This window comes from Ranitomeya imitator, chromosome 5, assembly GCF_032444005.1.
Source record: "Ranitomeya imitator isolate aRanImi1 chromosome 5, aRanImi1.pri, whole genome shotgun sequence".
In the NCBI taxonomy this organism is placed as follows: domain Eukaryota; kingdom Metazoa; phylum Chordata; class Amphibia; order Anura; family Dendrobatidae; genus Ranitomeya; species Ranitomeya imitator.
The window spans coordinates 686,670,686-686,682,979 of record NC_091286.1 but is presented as its reverse complement, the minus strand read 5'-3'; the positions used below and the strand labels follow the sequence as shown (position 1 = coordinate 686,682,979).

At 42.2% G+C, this 12,294-nt stretch overlaps 1 protein-coding gene across 2 annotated transcripts in view; it reads left to right on the top strand.

Moving 5' to 3' along the window:
* The window catches only part of LOC138638809 (muscle M-line assembly protein unc-89-like), a 108,818-nt gene extending 96,970 nt beyond the window's left edge, over positions 1–11,848 (top strand). For both annotated transcript variants that reach the window (XM_069728416.1, XM_069728415.1), the window contains exon 7: positions 9,091–11,848. In XM_069728416.1, the coding sequence (XP_069584517.1) occupies positions 9,091–9,105 (15 nt within the window). In that variant the 3' untranslated portion in view covers positions 9,106–11,848. The remainder of the gene's footprint in view (positions 1–9,090) is intronic.
* Positions 11,849–12,294: the final 446 nt, after the last annotated feature.

The window sequence follows — 12,294 nt, the reverse complement described above, 5'->3', positions numbered from 1 at the left end:
CGTCTCCTCCATCACTTCTCCTCGTCACTTGTACACAGGTTATGGAGGATCTCAGCAGGAGATTGTCCCAAACATCTTGGAGACCTGACCCCAGATCTTCTGTGTATGAGGCTTGTGCGGATCCTTCTCTCTTCATGTGATCCCAGACAGACGGGATGATGGGAGATCCAGTGAGATGTGCAAGTAACAATGTAAAGTAGAACTGATGAAGATGATCGTCTTTCCCAGATACTGGCGGGAGTTAGATTTCTCCTTAGTTCATTCATTTTGTATTTTGTTAATTGATTGAAAGAAATAGAGTATTAACACTTCTATTATTGAACACATTCTTACTCTGCAGCATTTTTTCCTCGCCCGCCTAAAGCTTTTGCACAACGCTGTTGATATACTGTATATATTAAAAAAAATAGTATACAACACTAATAAAGAAATAAACACCACATGCGCCAAGCCAAACGGTTCGATCACATAACTCAATACATATTATATGTTAACATGACCAGAACAAAAGAAAACTAAGGAACCCAATCTTATATATGTGTATATATATATATAATAAATATAAATATATATTCAGGTGCTTCTCACATTATCTCAGTAAATTAGAATACTTAACAATAAACACCTGCAAAGGCTCCTGAGCGTTTATAAAGGTCCCTTAGTCTGTTTCAGTAGCTCCACAATCATGGGGAAGACTGCTGACCTGACAGATGTCCAGAAGGCGTCACTGACACACTCCACAAGGAGGGGAGGCCACAAAAGGTCACTGCTAACTCTATATAATATATGAATTTCACTTTTTGTAGTGAAGAACTGAAATAGATGAACTTTTTGATGATATTCTAATTTTGGTGAGAAGCACCTGTATCATAGTGATGGCTGAAAGTGTTGGCCCCCTAGAAATTGTTCCAGAAAATTTGGCGTTTCTCAGAGAAAATTATAAATTATTGCCATTACACGTTTTGTTATACCCATGTTTATTGTATTGTTTAGTGTATTGGAACAACTAAAAAAACTGGAAAAAAAGGCAAATTGGACATAATTTCACACAGCTCCCCAAATGGTCCGTTGAGAATTGTTGGCACCCTCCGTTTAATATTTGGTTGCACGCCCTTTGGAATAAATAACTGCAATCAATTGCCTCCTATAACCTATGTAGTGCAGCGGTGTTGATGCAGTGTGACAGACAGGCAGTGACCGCAGGAAAGTTCAAACAAAGGGTCTTTAATGGCCAACGTAACTCACATATGGAAAACAAATGCTATCCACCGTATCACAGCCGGGACTCAAGACAGTCAGTATTCGAGACTGGTTGCCGTGGGCGACTGCACCACCGTGTCACGCTGAGTGTTGTGAGGCCTTTTGGCTTCACTTGGCTCCGTGTTACTTCACACAGGCTGAATTTTGCAGAGCCACCTGCTCTGCAGTTTGCAAACCAAGACTGACACCTCCAACCCTTTTCTGCAGGGTTTTTAAATGGAATCTGTGGCCATAGGCCACTTGTAAGACCCTTCGTGGACGGAGCAACTGCCCCACTACCATCCTGTAGTTCGCTCCAAAAATAAAACCCATGGTTTTCTTAAATCTGCCTTGGGCAAATCGCTTTACCAAGTGCACACTTTTATTCTGCACTGCAATCACAGCTATGTCTGCAAATGCAATACACCTCTCACCTGGAATTTTGCATGACTCTTCTTACAAACTGCTCCAGGTCTCTCAAATGTGAAGGCGCCTTCTTCTCAACAGCAATTTTAAGATCTCTCCACAGGTGATCGATGGGATTTAGATTCAGATTATTGCTGACACTTCAGAAATCTCCAGCGCTTTGGTTCCACCTATTTCTGGGGGCTTCTTGAAGTATGTTTGGGGTCATTGAAGACCCATGACCTAGGGCACAAACCCAGCTTTCTGACACTGGGCACAACATTGCGACCCAAATGGTAATCTTCATATTTCATGATGCCTTGAACAGGCACCCAGTACCAGAGGCAGAAAAACAACCCGCAAACATCTTTGAATCTCCACCATATTTCACTGTAGGTACTGTGTTTATAGGCCTCATTCAGTTTTCGGTAAACTGTAGAATGATGTGCTTTAATAAAAAGGTCTCATCTTGGTCTTGGTCTCATCTGTCCACAAGACGTTTTCCCAGAAGGATTTTGGCTTCCTCATCTACATTTTGGCAAACTGCAGTCTAGCTTTTTTATGTATTTGTCAGCAGTGGGGTCCTCCTGGGTCTACTCCTATAGCATTTCATTTCATTAAAATATGGATGGATAGTTCACGCTGACACTGATGCACCCTGAGCCTGCAGGACAGCTGGAGTTTCTTTGGATCTTGATTGGGGCTTATCCACCATCCGGACTATCCTGCATTGGAACCTTTCAACAATTTTTCTCTGCCGTCCACGTCCAGGGAGATTAGCTACTGTGCAATGGGTTGTAAACTTCTCATCAAGATCTGTGGAGATGAACTTGTAACCTTGAAATTGTTGATATTGTTCGACAGTTTTGTTTCTCAAGTCCTCAGACAGTTCTCTTCTCCTCTTTCTGTTCTCCATGCTTAGTGTGACACACACAGACACACAATGCAAAGATGAAGTCAACTTCTCCCCTTTTTATCTGGTTTCAGGTGTGATTTCCATATTCCTCACAGCTGTTACTTGCCACAGGTAAGTTTGAATTAGCATCACATGCTGGAAGCAAAATTGCTTACCCACAAGGGTGGTAACTGCATAGTCATGGCCATAAGTGTTGGCACTTGAAATTCCCCCAGAAAATTATTGCAATTACCCACATTTTTTTATACACATGTTTATTTTCATTGTCTGTATTGGAACAACACAAAAAAAAACAGAGGAAGAGTCAAATTGTACATAATTTCACACAAACCCCCAAAATGGGACAAACAAAATTGTAGGTAAACAACTTTGTTTCCAACATATGATGCTGGTTGAAACTCACCTGTGGCAAGCAACAGGTGTGGGCTTATATGAAAATCACACCTAAAACCAGATTAAAAAAATGTAGACGTTGACTTTGTATTTGCATTGTGTGTCTGTGTGTACCACTCTGAGCATAGAGGAACAGAAATAGGTGAAGAGAATTGTCTGAGGACTTGAGAACCAAAATTGTTAAATAATGCCAACAATCTCAAGGTTACAAGTCTGTCTCCAGAGACCTTTTATCTTCCTTTGTCCACGATATGCAAAATAGTCAAGAAGTTTACAACCCATGGCACTGTAGCTAATCTCCCTGGACGGCGACGGCAGAGAAAAACTGATGAAAGGTTACAACGCAGGATAGTCCGGAAAGAGGATAAGCAGCTCCAATCAAGGTCCAAAGAAATTGAAGCTGTCCTGTAGGCTCGGGGTGCTTCAGTGTCAGAACGATTTATCCATCGACATTTGAATTAAATGAAACGCAATGGTAGGAGACCCAGGAGGACCCCCCTGCTGACACAGACATAAAAAAGCTAGACTGCAGTTTACCAAAATGTATGCGAGTAAGCCAGAATTTTTGTGGGAAAGCGTCTTGTGGACAGATGAGACCAATATAGAGCTTTTTGGTAAAGCACATCATTCTACTGTTTACTGAAAATGGAATGAGGCCTATAAAGAAAAGAACACAGTACCTACAGTCAAATATGGTGGAGGTTCCAAGATATTTTGGGTTGTTCTGCTGCCCCTGGCACTGGGTGTCTTGACTGTGTGCAAGGCATCATGAAATCTGAAGATTATCACAGGATTTTGGGTCACAACACAGTGCCTAGTGTTAGAAAGCTGGGTTTGTGTCCTAGGTCACGGGTCTTCCAGCAGGACAATGACCCCAAACATACTTGAAGAGGCATCCACAAATGGGTGGAAACAAGGATCTGGAGAGTTTACTACTACTCTTTCCACCACCTGTGATGGAGAGCAGGTCTCAGACTACAGCCATTTTTGCACCAGGTATAAATAGTCGAACATGTGGGACCGGGGAGGCTTGACCTTTTTATAGCATCAGATTTGCACACGTTGCATCTGAACTGCCAGGGTTATGGCAAAACATGCCGTAATCTCCACCTTCAGCTTGCCGTACTCTTCAGCACACTGTTGGACTAGGATCTTGGTACGCTTTCTGTGGTTCCCCAGAAAGGTACAGAACTAGGACCTCTGCCCATTGGTCTGGGGGCAGTTTCTCCCTGTCTGTCACCCTCTCAAAGACAATCAACTAAACAAAATGAATCCCTGGCTACTCATACATGGCTGCGCTAGTCCCAGTTGAGACAAATGGTCCCAGAAAATGGCCCAACAATTATCGTAATTGCTCCAAATTAGGACCATAGTGAAATATATTAAGTGCTTATGGTCAACTTGACCGTGAGCTGAGGTCAGGTACGATTGTCTTGTGATTACCCATATATACGGTATTTACATGGAATTTAAAGCGGGGTCCCATGTATTGTCCCCATTGACCTGCGTTGGTCAGTACTGAACCATGGCTTAACGTTCTTTGATAGAGCGATGTCACCACCCAATGCATGAGGTCAGAGCAGCAGGATATTGCATGCAATTGATGGAGAATTGCCACACGCCACGCGACACTCGTGTTCGATAACATCAGCCTTCCGAAAAGTATCTCTGCATCACATGTACTAATCTCTATATGTGGTTCACATGGGTCTGAATCATTTCCTTTTTAGACATTTTTAGCGGCTGGACTGTATTGCTACACATCCTCTGTGTGAAAATCACCCATAATGGCATCAAAAGATCCCAAAGACCATTTATGTTTACGAACGAGGGATCTTCCCCGTGTAACCTCCTGGAACTAGGAACATAAAGTCACAAAGTTGGCCAATGTTTTTGGGCAATCAATCGAGACCTTAGACTTTTTAACTTATACCGAAGCTAGGGAACTAAAATAAGTTCTCATAACTTGAGAAGAACCCCATAATAAAGGAATCCACGTTGACCTAGTCCGATTCGAACCCATGACCGAAGTGCTAAAAGGCAACATGGTTGGAGGTGGCAAGTTAGGCTTCAGACAACTATGAGAAGAAAGCACCAGTCCAACATGTTCGTCAGGCTGGATCTTCCGTCTCGTATTTGTCATCAAGATGTGGAAGAGCCGACTTCCTGCTCCGGACTCAACATTTTATGGTGAGCTGGAAATCTCTGCCTCCTTATTCAGAAACCCATGCCTGGCCAGCTGTGAACTTCCCTTCCTTCAGATATCTGGGTTGCAGATTATCATGTAAGTCCCTCAATATCCAAAATGTTGCCCCTCGTTGAATTGCCTGTACCTATAAGTATGTCCATTATTTACCTGTTCTTGGCCAACATTCTACCAAAACCTTCAACAGGTTGCTATTCACATCACAGCCACTAGGTGGTCACACAGACACCTAAAGCTGAAACGGCTCCAGATAGAGTATTATGAAATCCTTTTTTTTTTTTCTAACCCCTTAGTGACAGAGCCAATTTGGTACTTAATGACCGAGCCAATTTTTGCAATTCTGACCACTGTCACTTTATGAGGTTATAACTCTGGAACGCTTCAACGGATCCCGCTGATTCTGAGATTGTTTTTTCGTGACATATTGTACTTCATGTTAGTGGTAACATTTCTTCGATATTACTTGCGATTATTTATGAAAAAAACGGAAATATGGCAAAAATTTTTAAAATTTTGCAATTTTCAAACTTTGTATTTTTATGCCCTTAAATCAGAGAGATATGTCACAAAAAATAGTTAATAAATAACATTTCCCACATGTCTACTTTACATCAGCACAATTTTGGAAACAACATTTTTTTTTGTTAGGGAGTTATAAGGGTTAAAAGTTGACCAGCAATTTCTCATTTTTACAACACCTTTTTTTTTAGGGACCACATCACATTTGAAGTCATTTTGAGGGGTCCATATGATAGAAAATAATGAAGTGTGACACCATTCTAAAAACTACACCCCTCAAGGTTCTCAAAACCACATTCAAGAAGTTTATTAACCCTTTACGTGCTTCACAGGAACTGAAACGATGTGGAAGGAAAAAATGAACATTTAACTTTTTTTTGCAAACATTTTAATTCAGAACCATTTTTTTTATTTTCACAAGTGTAAAAACAGAAATGTAACCATAAATTTTGTTATGCAATTTCTCCTGAATACGCCAATACCCCATATGTGGGGGTAAACCACTTTTTGGGCGCAAGAAGGGGCACCGTTTGACTTTTTCAATGCAGAATTGGCTGGAATTGAGATTGGACGCCATGTCACGTTTAGAGAGCCCCTGATGTGCCTAAACAGTGGAAACCCCCCACAAGTGACACCATTTTGGAAACTAGACCCCTTAAGGAACTTATCTAGATGTGTGGTGAGCACTTTGAACCCCCATGTGCTTCACAGAAGTTTATAACGTTGAGCCGTGAAAATTAAAAAAATCGCATTTTTTCTACAAAAATTATCTTTTTGCCCCCAAATTTTTATTTTCACAAGGGTAACAGGAGAAATTAGACCACAAAAGTTGTAGTGCAATTTCTCCTGAGTACGTCGATACCCAATATGTGGGGGTAAACCACTGTTTGGGCGCACCGCAGAGCTTGGAAGAGAAGGAGTGCCGTTTTACTTTTTCAAGGTAGAATTGGCAGGAATTGAGATTGGACGCCATGTCACGTTTAGAGAGCCCCTGATGTGCCTAAACAGTGGAAACCCCCCACAAGTGACACCATTTTGGAAACTAGACCCCCCATGGAACTTATCTAGATGTGTGGTGAGAACTTTGAGTGCCCAAGTGCTTCACAGAAGTTTAGAATGCAGAGTCGTGAAAATAAAAAATATTTTTTTTTCCACAAAAAAGATATTGTAGCCCCCAAGTTTTTATTTTCACAAGGGTATCAGGAGAAATTGGACCGCAATAGTTGTTGTCCAATTTATTCTGAGTACACTGATGTGTCATATGTGGGTGTAAACCACTGTTTGGGCGCACGGCAAAGCTCGGAAGGGAAGGAGCGCTGTTTTGGAATGCAGACTTTGATAGAATGGTCTGTGGGCGTTATGTTGCGATTGCAGAGCCCCTGATGTACCTAAACAGTAGTAACCCCCCACAAGTGACCCCATTTTGGAAACTAGACCCCCCAAGGAACTTATCTAGATGTGTGGTGAGAACTTTGAATGCCCAAGTGCTTCACAGATGTTTAGAATTCAGAGTCGTGAAAAAGATTTTGTAGCCCCCAAGTTTTTATTTTCACAAGGGTAACAGGAGAAATTGGACCCCAAAAGTTGTTGTCCAATTTATCCCGAGTATGCTGATGCCCCATATGTGGGGGTAACCCACTGTTTGGGCGCACGGCAGAGCTCAGAAGGGCGGGAGCACCATTTGACTTTTTGAGCGCAAAATTGGCTGTCGTGTTTGGAGACCCCCTGATGTAACTAAACAGTGGAAACCCCCCAATTCTAGCTCCAACCCTAAATCCAACACACCCCTAACCCTAATCCCAACCCGATCCATAATCCTAATCACTAACCCTAACGATAATCACAACCCTTACCCCAAAACAACCCTAATGTCAACCCTAACCATAACCCTAATCAAAACCCTAAATCCAACACACCCCTAATCCTAACCCTAGCCCTAAGGCTACTTTCACACTTGCGTCGTTTGGCATCCGTCGCAATCCGTCGTTTTGGACAAAAAACGGATCCTCCAAATGTGCCCGCAGGATGCGTTTTTTTGCCCATAGACTTGTATTGCCGACAGATCGTGACGGATGGCCACACGTCGCGTCTGTTGTGCACTGGATCAGTTTTGTTTTGGCGGACCGTCGGCACAAAAAACGTTCAATGTAACGTTTTTTTTGTACGTCGCGTCCGCCATTTCTGACCGCGCATGCGGGGCTGTAACTCCGCCCCCTCCTCCCCAGGACATAGATTGGGTAGCGGATGCGTTGAAAAACTACATCCGCTGCCCACGTTGTGCACAATTTTCACAAAGTGCGTCGGTATGTCGGGCCGACGCATTGCGACGGCCCCGTACTGACGTAAGTGTGGAAGAACCCTAACCCTGAATTTAGCCCCAACCCTAACCCTAAATTTAGCCCTAACCCTAGCCCTAACCCTAACCCTAGCCCTATCCCTAACCCTAGCCCTAACCCTAGCCCTAACCCTAGCCCTAACCCTAACCCTAGCCTTAACCCTAGCCCTAACCCTAGCCCTAACCCTAGCCCTAACCTTAACCCTAGCCCTAACCCTAGCCCTAACCCTAGCCCTAACCCTAGCCCTAACCCTAACCCTAATTTTAGCCCCAACTGCTCTTCTCCTGTCGGCCGGCAGATGGCGATAGATGGCGGGCGCACTGCGCATGCGCCCGCCATTTTCTTTTGCCCAGAAGATGCCGGCGGCCAGGAAGAATCCCCCTAATCCCCCTATTTCTCTGTCCTCTGATGTGCGATCACATCAGAGGACAGAGAATTACACTTTGATTTTTTTTTTTTTTGCGGTCACCGGGTAAACAGTTAATTACCGGCGATCGCAAAACGGGTCGGTAAAACCGACCCCGATCAAGATTCTCCCGGTGCCGGCCGGCGGGCGCACTGCGCATGCGCCCGCCATTTTGAAGATGGCGGCACCCACCGGGAGCCACGAGGAGCACCGGGGGAGATAGGTGAGTATCGGGGGGCTACTTGGGACCCCTTTTCTCTGTCCTCTGATGTGCGATCACATCGGAGGACAGAGAAATTAAAAAGAGATCGCGTTTTGTTTTTTTTTGCGATCGCTGGTAAACGGTTAACTACCGGCGATCGCAAATGCGGGGTCGGTTAAACCCCCCCCGAATCATGTTCTCTGGGGTCTCGGCTACCCCCGGCAGCCGAGACCCCAGAGAAAATCCGACTCTGGGGGGCGCTATTCACTTTTTCCACAGCGCCGTTAATTAACGGCGCTGTGCTTTAAGTACCCTTAGCGGCCGCCGTTAAAAGGCGTATCGGCGGTCGCTAAGGGGTTAAAGCTCTTTGGCACCATTTTTCTTAGAATATAGAAAGCCTAGGTTTTAAGATAAGGAAGTACACATTTGTATATAATTTTATATATATGTGTATTTTTTTTCTTGCAGGAGGATACAGACTGAACTTAAATTTTCTGTATGTCCTTTATGGACTCCTTTCATGGTGCAGACATGGACCAGAGTCATCAACACATATTATAAAGTCTTCAAAGAGATATCCAGTTGCTCTTTTGTGGTGATAAGAAGACGTCTGTGGCGCAGTTTGAGGAGACTTGAAGCTACAAAGATGTAAATACATAATAAAACATACGGACTGAGTCTTTAAAACTCATGTATCAGTTGTGATAAAAAAATGTTATTTTTACATTTTGCTACTGCTAGAATTCAGTTGAATTTGCTCGTGTGAATTAAAATTTTATAAGACTACATCATACAAAATTTATACATTGTACTATGTTTAGTATAAGGTCAAAGAGGCGGAGCTTAGCACCGGGATCCTCTTTGCGGTTTTATAGGAATACTGCTTCGGACCCTCGATTGCATATCACTTTTGTAGTGTCGCGTCTTACGTTTTAACTAATTTTAACAAACATCCTTCTCACTCAAATCACTGGAAACTGATAACTAAAAAGAAACTACAGTATTCAATTTTATCTATATTCTGTATTTTTTGTGTGTTAGTAACAGGACATGCTCATGCTGACAGAATAGGTAGACACTTGGAATCTAGCCAAGTAAATGTTTCATTAGAATTGGCTACACATGCAAATATAAGTAGGACATGAGATTGTGAAATATGACAAGGATAAGAAATGACCTAAAACATCATCTGTATGTTTTGGAATGAGGAATACCAGAAAAGGTCCCTGCAGAAACAGCAAAAAATGTTATACCCATTGATTTTGAACCAAAAAATCATTGCAGCTGTATCACAGATTTAAACCTTATTGATTTTACAAAATCCTATTAACCAAATTCTAATTTGAGGGAACGGCCTATGTGTAGTACCCATGGCGGTCCCCATTTATTTTACAACCTCTGTATCCCCAGTATTAGAAAGTAACAATGGTTAGGAAAAACAAGTTACTTACCTGAGATAAAATTATCATTGGATACAAAGTTTTGCATTATTTGATGTACTGTATATACTTCAATATGTTAATTATGTTGCTGTTTTGTATTTTAGTCATACTATTAAGAACCCAGGAACAAAGACAGCAGCTGTAATCATGTGACCATGCTTTTGATGTCATGTCTAAACTGATTATATTAATGCTCGAAATTAAAAGCTGCATACATAGCAGAACCGATAGCTTCCCTCTATATCAGTGGTCCCCAACTCTGGTCCTCAAGAGCCACCAACAGGTCATGTTTTCAAGATTTCCTTGGTATTGCCCAGGTGAAAATTGCATCACCTTCACAGGCAATAATTTCATCACCTGTGAAATACTAAGGAAATCCTGAAAAATTGACCTGTTGGTGGCTCTTGAGGATCGGAGTTGGGGAACACTGCTCTATATTATCATATCAATATCTTCTGCATTGGCGTGATGCAATGGTTAGCAATTATGAATATGTTCACCTTCTTAACATTAATATTTCCCCTATATTTATTTTTACACGCAGTTTAGAAATTCATTTTAATCATATCCTTATCACCAATTAATAAACATAGAAACCAAACATCAGAAGTTATCATAGTACCATATATCCTGTGTTAACTTTTATGTATGTTACAGAAGCTAAGTAAACCAACTCTAGTTATGGTGAAAATGCTAATCTATAAATGGTACCCATAGCGGTCACCCCTGCATTATAATACACATATACTCTGAATTACAGTAGAATGGCTAACTGCTTAACAATGAGGAGTTATTATTGTAAATAAAACTGTCAATGAATTTAACATATAGTTATAGACATATTTAGTCTGATTTGTATATTGCTACATTCACTTCTGTACTTAGGTTTTATCTTTTAGTCATAGCCTTGTCAATTCCTAACCTAGGAACCAAGTCATCAGAAGCAATCATGATGTTGTGCTTTCTGAACCACAATGGCAGCCATGCATTCATGTTAAAGGCCCATACTTTAAATATGGCTCACATAGCAACACCACCTTGACCGCAACACCACAAAAACGCTAGTGCATGCCCTTATCATCTCCCGCCTCGACTACTGCAACCTCCTACTCTCTGGACTCCCCTCTAGCACTCTGGCACCACTCCAATCCATCCTACACTCTGCTGCCCGACTAATCTACCTGTCTCCCCGCTATTCCCCAGCCTCTTCCCTATGTCAAGCCCTTCACTGGCTTCCTATCGCCCAGAGACTCCAGTTCAAAACCCTCACAATGACATACAAAGCCATCCACAACCTGTCTCCTCCATACATCTGTGACATGGTCTCCTGGTACTTACCCACACGCAACCTCCGATCCTCTCAAGACCTCCTTCTCTACTCCCCTCTCATCTCTTCTTCCCACAACCGCATCCAAGACTTCTCCCGTGCTTCCCCCATACTCTGGAACTCTCTACCCCAACACATCAGACTCTCGCCTACCATAGAAACCTTCAAAAAGAACCTGAAGACTCACCTCTTCCGACAAGCCTACAGCCTACAGTTATCCTGAAGTTACTGAACCGCTGCACAACCTGCCCTACCCTCTCCTAGTGTTTCATCACCCGTCCCCTGCAGACTGTGAGCCCTCACGGGCAGGGTCCTCCCTCCTTATGTACCCGTGTGCCTTGTTATCTGCTCATGTTTAATGTATTTGTCTATATTTGCCTCGTATTCACATGTAAAGCGCCATGGAATAAATGGCGCTATAAAAATGTATAATAATAAATAATAATAATAGCAGTCACCTCTGTATTTCAATATTCACACCCTCTATATCAAAGTATAACAATGGTTAGTAATAGGGAGTTACCTTAAGTAAAAGAAGAATCCACAGATATGTCTTAATAGCTATTCTTTATATTTGATTTGCAGGCTGTATATGCCTATATATCTGCTACAGCATATGTTATTGTTTTATTTTTGAGTCATACCCTTTGTAATTTCCAGTGCAGAAGCATACACACAAATATGAGACCATGGTGGTTCCCATGCCAAAATGCTTGCAATTCTATTAAAATGTCTACATAAGTAGCCTATGCAAGGTACCCATGGCGGTCCCCTTTGTACTGCATTATCCAGCGCTTTTGCTTTAGAATAGAACAGCAGAAAGTGTTAAGTACCGTAGTTATTAAATTTATGCTTCACATTTAACACATAGAATATTTCAACATCTTGATAAACAGCTTCTTG